General features: G+C 44.9%; 2 protein-coding genes across 2 annotated transcripts in view; one reads left to right on the top strand and one right to left on the bottom strand.

Moving 5' to 3' along the window:
* Nucleotides 1–1,101: 1,101 nt before the first annotated feature.
* On the bottom strand, nucleotides 1,102–12,631 carry LOC110497633 (ras and Rab interactor 3). The gene is made up of 14 exons (XM_021573873.3): nucleotides 12,163–12,631; nucleotides 9,885–10,967; nucleotides 9,525–9,639; nucleotides 7,898–7,970; nucleotides 7,718–7,809; nucleotides 6,106–7,370; nucleotides 5,728–5,906; nucleotides 5,368–5,522; nucleotides 4,424–4,620; nucleotides 3,569–3,680; nucleotides 3,154–3,285; nucleotides 2,844–3,007; nucleotides 2,543–2,676; nucleotides 1,102–2,331 (listed from the first exon to the last, which is right to left on the bottom strand). Exons 2-14 carry the CDS (start codon nucleotides 10,851–10,853, stop codon nucleotides 2,112–2,114), a joined length of 3,807 nt encoding a protein of 1,268 aa, XP_021429548.3. The 5' UTR covers nucleotides 10,854–10,967; nucleotides 12,163–12,631; the 3' UTR covers nucleotides 1,102–2,111.
* LOC110497632 (synaptosomal-associated protein 23) overlaps nucleotides 12,560–16,987 on the top strand; it is a 40,408-nt gene continuing 35,980 nt past the window's right edge. The window contains exon 1 of the mRNA XM_090210948.1: nucleotides 12,560–12,701. The gene's annotated coding sequence lies outside the window, so the exon portion shown is untranslated. The remainder of the gene's footprint in view (nucleotides 12,702–16,987) is intronic.

Below are 16,987 nucleotides of genomic sequence, written 5' to 3'. Positions count from 1 at the left end.
TGCCAAAAATCTCTGAAACTGGAAACACTTATCTCCCTCACTAGCTTTAAGCACCAGCTGTCAGAGCAGCTCACAGATTACTGCATCTGTACATGGCCCATCTATAATTTAGCCCAAACAACTACCTCTCCTCCTACTGTATTTATTTGTTTTGCTCCTTTGCACCCCATTATTTCTATCTCTACTTTGCACATTCTTCCACTGCAAATCTACCATTCCAGTGTTTTACTTGCTATATTGTATTTACTTCGCCACCATGGCCTTTTTTTGCCTTTACCTCCCTTATCTCACCTCACTTGCTCACATTGTATATAGACTTATTTTTCTACTGTATTATTGACTGTATGCTTGTTTTACTCCATGTGTAACTCTGTGTTGTTGTATGTGTCGAACTGCTTTGCTTTATCTTGGCCAGGTCGCAATTGTAAATGAGAACTTGTTCTCAACTTGCCTACCTGGTTAAATAAAGGTGAAATAAAAACAATTTAAGAAATCCATAGCTCTGCCTATGAATTTGAGAGTGGTTACATTTCTCCAGTCCCATCCCTCAGCTTGTTAGCAAAACAGAGGCGGGGTGGCGCTTTGTTATTGTTTCAATTAAGGACTCTGTTACGTGTGCAAACTGATTACCTCTTAGACGTCATCTCGCGTACTCTCCATCTCCCTCTCTCCTCATCTCTCCATCTCTCCCCCTCTTTATCTCTCCCGCTCTCCATCTGACATACAGACAACACACCCCCTCATTTCTTTGTACCCCCAAAACGTCATAGACAGAAAGACACCACACTCACCAACACAAATAACCTGATATATCCTTGTCCTGTCTCCTTTTGTAAGACAATATTTCACTTCATTCTGATTTTTTTGGAAAGCAAGCCAATATAACATAATTTTCCACAGAATTCTACACGGGTAAATTAGGGATTTTGTTATTCAGTGTGTGGATCAATTATATTGATACCACATTGGAATTTCTGAAAGGATCAAAAAATTTATATCCAGCATTTCTTCTCCGGATACGTCCACATGAAACAGTTTGCATACGAAAAACGACACAATTCACTTATCAAATGTGTGAAACAATAAAAGAGACACACTATATAAAGTCATGGTGACAGTTTAATTAATTACAGTATAATATGGCTTAGCACCATTAACCAATGTAAACCATGAGTGCCTGGTAGACTTAAGGGAATTGCGTTTGACCTTAATGGATGGTATTGTAACAGACACCTTCTAGAATGAGACATCAAAGGTTCTTTCAGGACATTGATGAAACCTATCCACAGCACAGCTGCAAGAGTATACAAATCCAGCAGAGCAAATACGGATATACAGAGAGTAGCAGTCTTTCTTGAGCATATAAACCCACTCAGATAATATTGGCAAGGATATTGTCATGCAAAATTCAATTAGCTAAACCATTGAACAGCTCATTGTCTGTCGGAACTGTTGAAGAAGCGTAAAGTCGGTTAAATATGAAAATGAACACCGACCAGACAGGATACACAGTCGGCCCAAATTAGACCCTATTCCCTACATCCCTACATACATATTCCCTACATAGTGCACTTAATGGTCCCCCCGGTCAAAAGTAGTGCACTACTAGGGAATAGGGAATAGGGTGCCATTTGGGATCCAAGCTGAGTCTCCTTGTCCTGATCCTTTATCTTTTAATTATCCATGCCATTGTACCCTTTCAAACTAGAGGAGGACAATATCCCTTTATCGCTGCAGCTTTGGTCAACCTTGCAGGGACTCACTGAGCAAGATGAGTCAGCGCAGAAGTCATACAGAAGCCAAAGTAAACTTGAGTGAAATTTAGACCTGAGGTCCTAGGTGTGGTGATGGTTCTCTTCTTTCACAAAGTCTCCACATGTTCTCAAACCTGAAGATGGTATTTTTATTGAAGATTGTATGGTTTGGCAGAACTATCATGTCCATCTTGGACTTGAGTCCATTTTGCTCCACTAAAGAAAAAAATCCATGTCTCGTTTTAAAATGTCTGTTGTGGTTGAGGAGGATGCCATTGCATTCCCTTGAGCAGCTCCTCAATCATTTGAGCTTCGTCTAGGCCATGCATGCACGCACCACACACACACACCTTAATATCATATCTCGATCAGACTCTTCTCCTCGTCAGGCTCTGTCTCCGCTGTGGGCGCTGGCTCCTCACTCTCTGCCTCCTGCCCTTCCGACTCTGTCCTTCCAGGCCGGTAGACAAAATGGTACTCCTTGCGGGGCTCACTGTGGTGGAAACTAGACTTGATGGTGAGGGGGGACTCCCCCGGGGCCAGGAGCTGGTAGTGGCCCTCAACTAGTACACTCAGGCTGTGGAATAGAATAGAATAAAATAGAATCAATACTTTATTGTCCATTTTGTGAGAAAGGTAAATGTATCTTTCGCCTACATCAACCATCCCAAAAGCATACACATACACTATTGACAGGCACAGTGTCAGCCGCAGAGCAGCATGCCTGGATGGAGACGTTTTTAGGGGTTAAATGCCTTGCTCAAGGGCACAACGTCAGGAGATTGTACCTGTAGAACTCTGGCTCCAGCACCTCGAACTTGTCAGCACACTGGGCACACAGGTCCTGGGCCGTGGTGGTGGGGAGAACCCCCAGGGTCTTAGTGTTAGACCCCGCCTCCAGGAACGACACATTGATGAAGTCCTGGAATGGGACCAGAGCAAAAAGCGGGAGGACATCAGATATCATGGGACGATTGTTTTCGTAGTGACAATTACAATTTCAAAGAATAATCATATAGTCTTAACTATCCAATATCCCAATACTGCGGTGACATATTGTATTGTACTCATATGGTGGTCCAAACGGACCTGTACAGATGAGCGTGACACCCGAGCCTTGTTCAGGGTGCGTCTCTTCTCCCAGCGGTGGATAGAGTCCTGGATCTCCAGACTGAGCTGCTGTGTCACCGCCTGCTTGTCATAGTTCTTTATGTGCTCCAAGGCTCCATACGTGGTCGTCAGGTAGTAGGAGCCTGGTGACACACACACAAAATATAGTCACCATTAACAGTGGTACTATTTGTGTGTTTGGGTGCAGCAGTTGGTATGAGTGTGTCCGCATGTGTGCTTGCGTGTGGTCTGTGTGTGTGCTTGTGTATGGCATTTCGTTTCTCCCTACCTTCTCCTAGCTGCAGTGCAGGGTCCATCAGCTCCATCATGTACTCTACGTCCAGTAACAGGAAGGCCATGTTGCTCCTGGCCAGGACGTACATCAGCACTGGCAGGAAGTCATCTACACCAAAGGCTTTTCCTGTTGGCAAGTCAACCGCCATCCCAATCAGTTCACGTGACAGTCAGGTATTTGTAAACGTTGGTGTCGTCAGGCAGTAATGATCGCTCATCATCAACTTCAATCTGCACTCTTATACTAGCCTTGATTTCCATGCTTCCTAACGTTCGTTTGGAGGTAGTCGAGGAAATAAGCAAGACTTGGAAGGATGGTATTGTGAGACTACTGTTACACTAGCAAACATGACAAAGATCATTATAATTGAACCACCTAAATCTACCTGGCAACAAAGACAGTGCCTCACCTGGGCAGCCTATGGACATGGACTCATAGATGATCTTGCAGGTCTTGAGGAGCAGATCAATCTTCTTCTGAGGGGAGTACTCAAGGTGGAGGGTCATCAGCTTCAGCTGGATCTAAGATAGATAGATAGATAGATAGATAGATAGATAGATAGATAGATAGATAGATAGATAGATAGATAGATAGATAGATAGATAGATAGATAGATAGATAGATAGATAGATAGATAGATAGATAGATAGATAGATAGATAGATACAATATTTTGGTTATGGAAAATATATTTCACAGCGGTTTAGATGGTACAATGATTCTCTACACTATACTTGTCACATATACTGAAATTAAGATAACTATTCAAATTTTAGCCATGATCCCCAACACCTTGACAGAGCTTGAATTTGTTTGTTTAAGAATAATGGGCAAATATTGCACAATCCAGGTGTGCAAAGCTCTTAGGGACTTACCCAAGACGACTCACGGCTGTAATCACTGCCAAAGGTGATTCTAACATGTATTGACTCAGGCTTGAATACTTATCTAATCAAGGTATATTCATGTTTTAGTTTATATTCATAATTCATCTTCCACTTTGACTTTACAGAGTATTTTGTATAGATCACAAATAAATCAATTTGAATCCAACTTTGTAGCACAATAAAATGTGAAGAAATCCAAGGGGGGTGAATACTTATGACACCCAGTATAGATAGGTACTTTATTAATCCCAGAGGGGAAATCCACATCGGACAAAAACACACAAGACAAATAGTCAGGAGCCATAGAAAGTGATCAAGGGGTCAAAGCAATAGCCTGCACAGAGAATCATGTGCCGTTTCAGATGCAGCCCTGTCTACCTTCTCCATGACAGGGATCTCTGGAACACTGGTGGTGACCCCCAGATCTGTGGTGGTGGTGCCCAGGACCACACTCTGGTTCTCCTTCAGCCTCTTCAGAGAGCCCCCCCTGGAGTGGATGTCCTTCAGGCCGGAGTAGACAGCCTCCCGCAGAGGCTTCAGCACAGCCTTACACAGAGCAGCCTCCATAATCACCTCTGGAGAGGTACAAGACAACAAAAAACCACGGGTTAGAAATCATTGGGGAGAGAGCATGTTGGGGCCACAGTTACTCTTCTGTGCAGTGCAAAGAGTAAAGGAGGAAACTAGAATGTGGCTACTCATGGCTGCTGGTTATTATACTCTCTACGCAAACACGGAAGCCGATTAATTAAAGTGTTTTTGGAACTATTGTCATTTTGCCTGCAATTATACTGTAGTTCTTTATGGGGGGGGAACAAATCTATCCAAATGGTTATTAATTCAGTATGAATATTATCCTCCCTTTAATATATATTGTATTCTGTATGTTACACTGTGTAAGAAAACCTGACATTCAGCATTTCATGCTGGAGGCAAAATAAGTTGTATCTCAAAGGGGACTTCTTGTAAACTGGCAACCCAGTTAAGCCATCAAATGTCAACGGTGACAACCCTCACTAACAACGATGTCTTCTGTCCCTGTTGTAATTTGATAGGTGCCACTACAAAGTCTAATTTACCACGCACAAAGAGAAGACTGGTAATGACAACTGCCTCCTGTTTGACAGGGAATAATGGTAACATAATGGGAAAATTTTTGCCAAAAATCTTCAATATCCAGTGTCCAACAGGACAATTAAAGTAAGGAACAAGTGGAACTTTGACCGTGTAAGGAATGGAGGAATGGAGTGGAGTCTTTAACGCTGGGTATTGACAGATGAATGTTGAGTATATCGAGGGGAATTATGTAAGTAAGCAGGTACCTAGTTTGTCCTCTGTGTAGACGTTGGGCTCCAGGAGGTTCTGCAGCTCAGTGCTCTGGATGAGGTAACTCTTCAGCTGGGTCATCATCTGCCTGATCTCCTGCAGCAGCTCAGTGCTGGAGCTGTGCTTCCCCATGGTCTCCAGAATGTACACCCTGGGATAGATTCACTAATTAGTCGATCGAGGGTTTCTGAAGTGATCTTTATTTTGTGCCAATTTTAAGGGACATTTTCCGTGGCTGGACAAAGATAAGAGTTGAAATGAACAAGATTCTGCTTTGAATGAAAATATGTTCGGCCCTAATCAGCCCATCAACTAAGCGATTCTAAAAAAAAATCTGGTGTTGAACTGGTCCTTACCTGTAATCCTTCACCAGGTTCCCGAAGTAGGAGCTCCCGTCCCGGGACAGTTCCACCATCCTCTTCTGCAGCTTGTGGTCAGCGCTCATGAAGTTGGTGAACACACTGGAGAAGTTGACCATGGAGAGGCGTTGCTTGGCCCGGTCCAGCATGATGGTCGGGGTCCTTTTCATTGACACCTGGGGTTTGTTGGTTTTTCAATGATAAGTACTTTATTTTACAGGAAAATGTCGTGCAAATTCTCAGACAGCAACAGCAGCAAGTTAAGATTGTGGTTAGGATCATGTTAGTTACACAGCTGAGCTGCATAATAATGTTAAATGGGACTTCCTGGGGAAATAAAGGTTGAAAAAAAATCAATGAAATGAATATATATACTTTGGTATTGTTGGTCCCAACGGCCCCTCCAGCCTGACTGGCCACCGTGTCGGCCTCCTCCTCTGTGCTGCTGGTAGAGTAAGAGTCATGGTCCAGTGCAGGGAGGGCCGCGCCACCATCAGGGGCGTACAGGGACACATCTGCCCCCCTGGCCTCCCTCACCTCCCCCTCAGCGATGGAAATGGCCCTCCGGGCTGGCGAGGGGATGCTGGAGGTCTGGGGGGTGTCTGATGATGCATTGATTGAAAGAAGTCCTCCACCTATCACGTCTGGGGAGAGAGTTGTAGTGGGCGTGGCCTGGGAGGGCTTATTCTTTCTGGGAGGCGGGACTGGCGGTGCGGCCCTCTTCGTCAGAGGCGCTGGTGCAGCCACGCTAACAGCGTCACTGCTGTTTGAAGTCTCTGATGTCCCTTGCCTCTGCAGTGTCTCTGTCTCACCAGCATAGGGCTCCACTCTTAACTCCTTCTTCTCCTCTACCATGTTGGTGGTGCCGTCGATGCACACCAGTGAAGCAACAGGCACTGTGCCCACACTGCCCTCCTCCTTCATCTTCCTCTTTGAGGGTGTGGTGAGGGTCAGGGGGCCTCCTTCTGGCTGGGGCGGCTCCTGTCCTGGGGGTGGGGGACGCTTCTCTGAGGGCATCCGCCGTAGGGGCACAAGTGGTATCCTGTGTGGGGGTGGCCGGGGTGCTGGGTGCTGATGTCTAGCTGTTGCTCCGTGTGGTGACAGATGCTGTAGAGGCTGAGTAGCTGCTACTGAGTCAGTGGCTGTAACTGACACCTCTCTCTCTGAGAAAATCTGAGAAGCAGCTCTCTCTCCCTCCCCACTGCCTTTGCTGCTGTTTCCTTCTCCTTTCTGCCCTAACTTGGTTGTAACTCTAAGAGGTGTGGGTGGTGAGCGTGGGGAGGGGGAATCAGACGTCCCTCTGTTCCCATGCTTGGCCCCCTGTGACAGTAACAATCCCTCAGGGGCATTAGGGGGTCGGGGTGGGGGGCGTTTGAATTTGGGGGGTACTTGGCCCTGCCCTTGGCCTGGGGTGTTCAGGCTCTGGCTCCTGAGGATGGGAGCAACGACGGGAGTGGAGGCCTCCAGGCTGCTGCAATACTCCTCAATGAAGACGGGGTTAACGTACCACAGCCGCTCGTTACCGGTCCCAGCAGACAGATGCATCTCACACGAGGAGCTGTGACCCCGGCCCTGGTCTACTGGTGTGTCCCTTTGTCCTGGCTCCTCAGAGGAACTGTTCAGCTGAGAGCCCCAGAAATCTGACAGGAGAAACTGACATTTACCCATCACACTATCACTAGAGAGCTGAACCCCAAACGGACAGTTCCATCATTAGACATTCATGTTACTCTTATGTTCAAAATATGCTGGATCTTTGTTGAATCTGGAGGGTTGTGTTGTGTGGCTATTAAAGGAGGAAGCTCGCCTTAATATATTCAGTACAGGACACTTCACTGTCTGAACATCCGCTCACTCACACATCAACACGGTTGTCACACTTCCTCTCTATTTCACCAAAAGGCTCCTACACTTTTATTTTTGCCTTACCATGAGATAATGTGCCCCTACCCCATAGACACACCAAAGGAAGATACATTCAAAGTACCTGAGCCTAACTCCGATATCGTCTCTATATCTTCATACTTGGTTGCCTGGACGATGACCTCAGGCAACCTCAGAGTGAAGGGGAGAATATCCCTGGAAGAGAATAAATGATTATTCATTTAGAACAAGTGAATATTTTGAGTGCCAGGCTGTAGGATTTGAAGTATCAGTCATGTCTTACCGGCTGACACAGTAGAAGGAGATGAGTTTGAAGATGGTGTCAAAGACCAGGACAGACCCTTCCAGGTAGATCACTGTTACGGGATGGAAAGGGTGGTATAACGCAAAACTGTATCAATATTGACACTGTATCAATACTGATACTAGATACTGATACTGTATAAATTCTGAAGCAACTGACAGTCATGCTTGTATACATGTTTAATTGATGGGTGGTCCTTTGGGATCAAACGACACACCCTATCCTGACATTGCAAGCGCCATGCCGTTCCAACTGAGCCACAGAGGATCACTCTACATCACAATGATCCCTTAATCATGTAGTAGGGACAGATTGGGTCTCTCTCTCTCTCTCTCTCTCTCTCTCTCTCTCTCTCTCTCTCTCTCTCTCTCTCTCTCTCTCTCTCTCTCTCTCTCTCTCTCTCTCTCTCTCTCTCTCTCTCTCTCTCTCTCTCTCTCTCTCTCTCTCTCTCTCTCTCTCTCTCTCTCTCTCTCTCTCTCATATCGTGCATAACTACACTATGGTAACTATCAATGTGCAAAGTGAAACTTAAACCCATCCAAGCCACAGACAATAACTATTTATAGAGGGGAGAAAACTTTGAAAGTTGACAGAGATGAGCAAAAGATAACAGCTTTGTTACAAGCACTTCCCAATCCTAGGCCAACACATTTACTGGACGTAGCTGCAAGGACATGCATACCAAGTGCATTTCATGCACTCCTTGACAAATATAGATTCTGAACATGCAGATATTGTTATACTGGATACTTTACATATCTGGACATTTCTCTCTCACACACACACACCTACCTGGACTCAGGGGTAGACGTAACATAGTAAACGTAAATCGGGGACATTCCAATTATACTGTATGTTGCGTTTTGTATGGTATGTATTATGGATTAGGGTTAGGGGTTAGGGTCAAGGTTAGGGTTAGTTAAGTTTGGTATGGTTATATAAGACAGAAGGTTATGTTGTCTAGTCTATGAGACCAGGCTGCACACACACACACACAAACACACACACACACACACCTCCCTACACTGCGGCCGGGGTCTGGTGAGCTCAGAGTATCAGGAAGTCCTGTACTGTTGACATACAGCCCAGAAGAGCAGGGGACAGGAAGTTAGTACCCTCACCCTCCCCTCTCCACCACAGAAGTCACACATGTCACATAGAGCAGCTGTAGTAATGTGTTCTGTGTGTGGATGGATGGGCAAGCATCATGTGTTCTGTGTGTGTGGATGGATGGGCTAGCATCATGTGTTCTGTGTATGTGGATGGATGGATGGATGGATGGATGGATGGATGGGATGGATGGATGGCCTAGCATCATGTGTTCTGTGTGTGGATGGATGGGCTAGCATCATGTGTTCTGTGTGTGTAGATGGATGGGCTAGCATCATGTGTTCTGTGTGTGTGTGGATGGATGTGGTAGCAGGACCAAGGGCTTTAACACTGATATTCCCCATATCTATTTACCACTGACTGTTCACTAGGGTTTGAGGACAGGACACAAACAGACATCCCCCTTGAGTGGGAAACTGTGAAGGCTTAGGGTTAGGACAAAGTTGTTACAAGGTGCATTACAACATTATAGACCATCACTAGTTAGGATACTCACATGACTTCTCCTCTTTAACCAGAATGTCCTGGACCTGAAGCTCCCCCTGCTGGTTAGACACACGAACTGACAGGACCATGGCCTTCTGGTCCGGGCTTTTACGCACTAAAAAGATCTGGGTGCACAAAGTCACGCTATCAATATCATAAGGAAATATCTCTACAGTGATATTTGTTATGTCAGAAAACGATGTCTGGCCCTTCATGTGTTTGTGTGTGTGTATGTATTTGACGTCTATGTTTGCAAGTCTATGAAAGGGTGTTTGAGTAATAAATGAATCCAAATTTGAGGCTCATTATCCTCAGACAGTAACAACATGTGCCTGTGTGTTTGTGTAAAGAGAATTTGTCTGTCACTCACCCCAGGAGTTTCTTTCTTCAGTATAAGTGAGGATTTCTCCTGGGCCATGGCTAACTGCAACCACACGGGACATGTTTTGATCAGCTTCTCCAGGATACTGATGCTAGGTGGTGGGGCTGTGGCTGTGGCTGGGGTTGGGGCTGGGGCTGGGGCTGAGGAGGGCTTAGCTGAAAGAGGGACTAGTGGGGTGGGGAGAGTGGGAGACGAGGGCTTGGTAGATGGAAGAGGGGGTCTGGGGAGAGCAGGGGAGGATGGCTTCGCTATCGAGTGAGGGTGAGGAACAGGGGGTCTCGACTGGGATGGACCTGAGAGTTTTCGAGTTGCTGAGGGTCTAGGAAGAGGGGCGGAGGAGAACTTTGAGACCGGAGGAACAGGGGGAGAGGACAAAGGAGATAAGGAGGGTTTTGAGAGAGGATGAATGGGGGGAGTGGGGGGAGGGGGTTTTGCAATAGGAGGTACACAGGCAGAGGAGAGAGGAAGTGAGGAGGGATTTGGAACTTGGTGAGAGGAAAGTGCTGGTACGATTGGCTCTGAAGAAGAGAGCTCTGGGACTGAAGAGGACATATCTAAGGGGAGAGGAGGAGGAAAGACATCCAAGATATTAGGAAAAGGGATTGTAGAGGGTACTGAGACTTGAGGGGATATTGGTGTGGGGAGGAGTGAAGTAGATGCCTCTGCTAGGGGTTTGGGGAGTGGGGGGGTACAGTCCTCTGGGACAGTGGCATGAGGGACATCAGTGGTGTCAGTGGAGCCAATGGTCAAGTCAATTTGAGGAGGGAGCGGTTCAGATGCTGAAAGAAGGGGTGGTGTGGATGAGGAGGGTGAGGAGGGAGTGAGGGGTTTAGGGGGGAGGGGGGTGGAGGAGTCTAAATGGAATGGTGGTGAGGGAGTGGGGTCAGCGGGTGAGACAGGGGGTGGGGGTGAGACAGGGGGAGAGGAGGGTTTAGAGGGGGGAGTCGGGGGAGTCATCACGGGTGGTCCTGAGGAGAGGGGGGTCTAGGTGGAGGGAACGGTGCTGTTGACCCTGAAGATAAGTTAGGGGTGAGGGGGGGTCTAGGTGGGGAGCGAGGCTCAGCATTCACCCTATGGAGAGAAGTGAGGGAGAGATTAGATTTCCTTACTAATGTCCCTTAGCCATGAGTAAAGTATGGTTATATTACCCATGGCTGTGTATATCATGTACTCATTGGTGCAAAAAGTACCTACATGTAATTGTCATACTTGTGTGAAAGTGAATGTAATTGCTAAAATATACTTAAGTATCAAAAGTAAAAGCATAAATATTTTTCAAGTTCCTTATATAAAGCAAACAAGACGGCACCAATTTTTTTTATTTTTTTTGTTACACTCAGACATCATTTACAAACGAAGCATGTGTGTTTAGTGAGTCCACCAGATCAGAGGCAGTAGGGATGACCAGGGATGTTCTCTTGAGAAGTGTGTAAATTGGACCATTTTCCTTTCCTGCTAAGCATTCAAAATATAATGAGTACTTTTGAGTGTCAGGGAAAATGCATGGAGTAAAAAGTACATTCATTTCTATAGGAAATGTTGTCAAAAATACAAAAAGTAAAGTACAGATACCCAAAGAAACTACTTAAGTAGTACTTTAAAGTATTTTTCCTCAAGTACTTTACACCACCGCATGCACTGTACATTAGTCACATGTGCAGTACATAACGCACCTACGCCTGAAATATCTGTGGCTAACAGAGATCCAAGAACAACGTTTTCAGTCGTCTCAAAGGTAGTGGAGAGATCATGAAAAAAACATGTCAACCATGACTCATGCATGCCCGTCTGCAATCCTCCTCTCCAGTTAGGAACATTTCCCCACATTTCTCAGCAGATTCAGCAAATACATTTCCCCCCTGAAGCTGCCCTCTTCTCGTTTTCATCTGGATCCCCCACCCCAACCTCTTGGCAGGCAGCCCTAACTTAATTATACCCTAGAAAGATTTGTGCATGTATCAAATACTATTCATACATCATATGTTTGCTTTAAAACAATCATGTGGCCAAGGGCGGGGCTATCTTTGACGCAAGCTTTTCAAAAAAACTTTCGCAAAGTTAGGATTGTTCAGCTAGAGGCACACAACCAAAACAGTTGCTGAATTAGTGTCTTCTCTTATGTTCAGAAAAGAAAAGAGGGCGAGGCCTTGAGCCCCGAGTTGCATAGACTAAACGCCTGTCCATTTAGTTTGCCCTTGAAGAACAGATTGTTTCTACTACAGACCCTGCAGACCTTCTAGTTCTACAGCAAATTGTTTGTACATACCCAGCCAGCAAATGCTCCGGTTTCCTTAGCGAGAACAGCTGTTTTCATAATTATTTGTTTGGACGCCAAACCTATCCCTGCGTCAGTCACACACAACTCCACTGGAACAATCCATGTTGGTAGACTGAGAACTCCAAGTCCTTCTCTCTTTCGCCAATATCCTTCTTCTATCTTTTCTATTTCACACTGTGTTCCTAGCCTAAATCTGTATTTCTCACACTCCAGTCCAGCACAGTTTGCAAGAAGTTAGGTGACAGGAAAAGTATTCTTCTCTTTCTCTCTCTCTCTCTCTCTCTCTCTCTCTCTCTCTCTCTCTCTCTCTCTCTCTCTCTCGCTCTCTCTCGCTCTCTCTCTGTCTGTCCGTCTCTCTCTCCCGTCCCCCCTCCCCTCTTTCTGTGTGTCTCTACTTCCTGTCTCTGTGAACTGCAGTGCTGTCAGGAAGAGGCAGATCAGGGTGGTCAGCCTGCCCTCCCCCCTCCTCGGTCCTCTCCTCCACTCCTCTCTTAAACTCCTCCCCCCTTCACACAGCTATACTTCAGGTATGTAAGTCTTAGTTCTATACCTACCCTCTCTTCTCCCCATGTCCCACTTCTCTATCTCTCTCTCTCTCTCTCTCTCTCTCTCTCTCTCTCTCTCTCTCTCTCTCTCTCTCTCTGTCACTTAGTTCCTCAACAGTCACATCTGGCTTTTTCTTATTTTCTCTGTAAGGAGTTTGGAAACTAAAACTATAACACAGCATTACGTCTTGATTGGGTTTAGCACGAAGAAGAAGGCGTGTTTTAGCTTAAACAGATCCAGATGCCGACCCCTTTAATCCCCCCTCAAACCCAGATCCAGACACGGGGAATGTAGGGTAGTATAGCATGTGGTCGGTTTCACAGCTGCTAGCGCACACACTGCACAATGCCATTCTCATTCCCCCCTTCTTTTATAACTTGGATCGAGACTTGAAACTATAGTGAAATGCAGGGTGTGCAGAGTTTCACTGCTAGTGCACAATGGCATTCCCCCTTCTCTATCTAGCCTGGAACCCAACAGAGTTCTTCCCTCTATTTACAGCGTTTCACTCTATACTAAAAACGAAGCAATTCAATGTACATCTTTTCTACTCCTCATCTCAATCCTTACTTCTGATCAAACACATGCAACATATTTCCGAGTTGCGTATGCCTATGAACTGCATACTGTATTGGGAAATCAGTGACTAAACAGATCCCTGGCCATAGATGTCTTGTGTTTGTAATGTAGGCTACATTTAATTGAAATCTTCGCCAAACGACGGCGTAGAACGTCTTGGCGTTTCAGCCAGTGCGATTGCTTTGATTGTTTTTGATTGAGCTGTCACTATAAAATCTAACTGAGATCGGAACAAATGATTTTCCTCTTTTTGTTTATGTAACGCAAGAGCGTAGCGGAGCAGATGATTCCTGTTAGCAGTGTGTGTGACCTCTTCTGGGCAGTGGGTTAGAGAGATAGAGGGGGGTTAGAGACTGAACCACAGTGAGCTAGTGCACCATGTGTGATCATCACAGTATGCAAGTTCCCTCTTAAATACATCACTCTAAATTAAAGGGCAATTCCATGCCGGCACCGTCCAGAAATACTTTTGATATCACATACAATATTGTTCTGGCAAATCTCACATAATAACGTAATTGGGAGAAAGGGTGTTTAACATGCTTTTTACATTTGTATCACACCCATTTTTAAAAAAAATCATGACGAAAGTGGACATTTTAGGCTCTTTTTAGTTATAAAAATGAAAAACAAACACAGCTGCCACAAATGAAATGCCTTTTGGAGGGTCCGTAGAGTGGGCCGTCAGCTATAGGTGTCACAGACACGGATTACGCACACCTGGTCCCTAGTCCCATTGATTAGTAATTGTATAAGTGTGATATTTGTCCGTTGGTGCGTGTGAGTACCTGTGCTGTGTGTTTTGGGCTTTCGTGCCCTTGTGGATTGCGCAGACGATTACGGGTCTCATCCCGTGCATTAATCACTGTGCACTGGTGTTTTTTATTCAAGGTACTCCTCACTCTTTTGTTTTGGTTTCAACCGAGTGTTTTGTTACGTGTTTGTTTGGTCTTCGTCCCAGTGCCTTTACACGGCACGCCGTAATTTGGCCTGAGTAAAAAAAAATATTACGTATTCCTGCGCCTGTCTCCCGAATCTCTTCATACCAGCGTGACAATAGGAAAGATAAAACTTGGACACGAGACTGTCACGTTCTGACCATCGTTCGTGTGTGTTTTCCTTGTTTTAGTGTTGGTCAGGACGTGAGCTGGGTGGGCATTCTATGTTGGATGTCTTGTTTGTCTATTTCTATGTCTGGCCTGATATGGTTCTCAATCAGAGGCAGGTGTTAGTCATTGTCTCTGATTGGGAACCATATTTAGGTAGCCTGGGTTTCACTGTGTGTTTGTGGGTGATTGTTCCTGTCTCTGTGTTTGCACCAGATAGGACTGTTTAGGTTTTCACATTTCATTATTTTGTAGTTTATTCATGTATAGTTTTCCTTTATTAAACAAACATGAATCATCACAACGCTGCATTTTGGTCCGACTCTCCTTCACCTAAAGAAAACCGTTACAGAGACAGGATATGGAACTACAACAGGACATGACTTTATTCCAGTTCATCAATGATGAACATCCATGAACATCCAAATATCATCCTTACTCCTGTTAGACTATGATCTGTGAACCGTACATGGAACAGACAACATCTTGGTGTCATTATAGTCCTTATAGTGTGCTCTAAAATAGACAATATGTCTATATTCTGGAGAAAAAAATGATCACTTTAATTTATTCAACATGAAAAAATATTATTGTTAATTATCGTTTTGCTTATTTTAACAAACTCTTCAAACACATCACATTTACAAAGAGGGCTCTCTGTTACTTTTAAAGAACTTATCAATTTTATACATACAATTGAAGTCGGAAGTTTACATACAGTTGAGAGAACAAGTATTTGATACACTGCCGATTTTGCAGGTTGTCCTACTTACAAAGCATGTAGAGGTCTGTAAGTTTAATCACAGGTACACTTCAACTGTGAGAGATGGAATCTAAAACAAAAATCCAGAAAATCACATTGTATGATTTTTAAGTAATTCATTTGCATTTTATTGCATGACATAGTATTTTATACATCAGAAAAGCAGAACTTCATATTTGGTACAGAGATCATACGTTTCCTGTAGTTCTTGACCAGGTGTGCACACACTGCAGCAGGGATTTTGGCCCACTCCTCCATACCGACCTTCTCCAGATCCTTCAGGTTTCGGGGCTGTCGCTGGGCAATACGGACTTTCAGCTCCCTCCAAAGATTTTCTATTGGGTTCAGGTCTGGAGACTGGCTAGGCCACTCCAGGACCTTGAGATGCTTCTTACGGAGCCACTCCTTAGTTGCCCTGGCTTTGTGTATCTGGTCGGTGTCATGCTGGAAGACCCAGCCACGACCCATCTTCAATGCTCTTACTGGGGGAAGGAGGTTGTTGGCCAAGATCTCACGATACATGGCCCCATCCATCCTCCCCTCAATACGGTGCAGACGTCCTGTCCACTTTGCAGAAAAGCATCCCCAAAGAATGATGTTTCCACCTCCATGCTTCACGGTTGGGATGGTGTTCTTGGGGTTGTACTCATCCTTCTTCTTCCTCCAAACCCTGGCGAGTGGAGTTTAGACCAAAAAGCTCTATTTTTGTCTCATCAGACCACATTACCTTCTCCCATTCCTCCTCTGGATCATCCAGATGGTCATTGTCAAACTTCAGACGGGCCTGGACATGCGCTGGCTTGAGCTGGGGAACCTTGCGTGCGCTGCAGGATTTTAATCCATGACGGCGTAGTGTGTTACTAATGATTTTCTTTGAGACTGTGGTCCCAGCTCTCTTCAGGTCATTGACCAGGTCCTGCCGTGTAGTTCTGGGCTGATCCCTCACCTTCGCCATGATCATTGATGCCCCACGAGGTGAGATCTTGCATGGAGCCCCAGACCGAGGGTGATTGACCGTCATCTTGAACTTCTTCCATTTTCTAATATTTGCGCCATTTTCTAATATTTTTTTAATATTTTCTAACAGTTGTTGCCTTTTCACCAAGCTGCTTGCCTATTGTCCTGTAGCCCATCCCAGCCTTGTGCAGGTCTACAATTTTATCCCTGATGTCCTTACACAGCTCTCTGGTCTTGGCCATTGTGGAGAGGTTGGAGTCTGTTTGATTGAGTGTGTGGACAGGTGTCTTTTATAACGAGTTCAAACAGGTGCAGTTAATACAGGTAATGAGTGGAGAACAGGAGGGCTTCTTAAAGAAAAACTAACAGGTCTGTGAGAGCCGGAATTCTTACTGGTTGGTAGGTGATCAAATACTTATGTCATGCAATAAAATGCAAATTAATTACTTAAAAATCATACAATGTGATTTTCTGGATTTTTGTTTTAGATTCCGTCTCTCACAGTTGAAGTGTACCTATGATAAAAAAATGACAGACCTCTACATGCTTTGTAAGTAGGACAACCTGCCAAATCTGCAGTGTATCAAATACTTGTTCTCCCCACTGTGTAAATTCAGTTTTTCAAAATTCCCGACATTTAATCAGAGTAAAAATTCCCTGTCTTAGGTCAGTTAGGATAACCACTTTATTTTAAGAATGTGAAATGTCAGAATAATAGTAGAAAGAATGATTTATTTCATCTTTTATTTCTTTCATCACATTCCCAGTGGGTCAGAAGTTTACATACACTGAATTAGCATTTGGTAGCATTGCCTTTCAATTGTTTAACTTGGTTCAAACATTTCGAGTAGCCTTCCACAAG

The sequence above is a fragment of the Oncorhynchus mykiss genome, chromosome 19 (genome assembly GCF_057628025.1).
Source record: "Oncorhynchus mykiss isolate SJ-2025 chromosome 19, ASM5762802v1, whole genome shotgun sequence".
NCBI lineage: Eukaryota > Metazoa > Chordata > Actinopteri > Salmoniformes > Salmonidae > Oncorhynchus > Oncorhynchus mykiss.
This window is presented reverse-complemented; position numbering and strand designations above follow the sequence as displayed.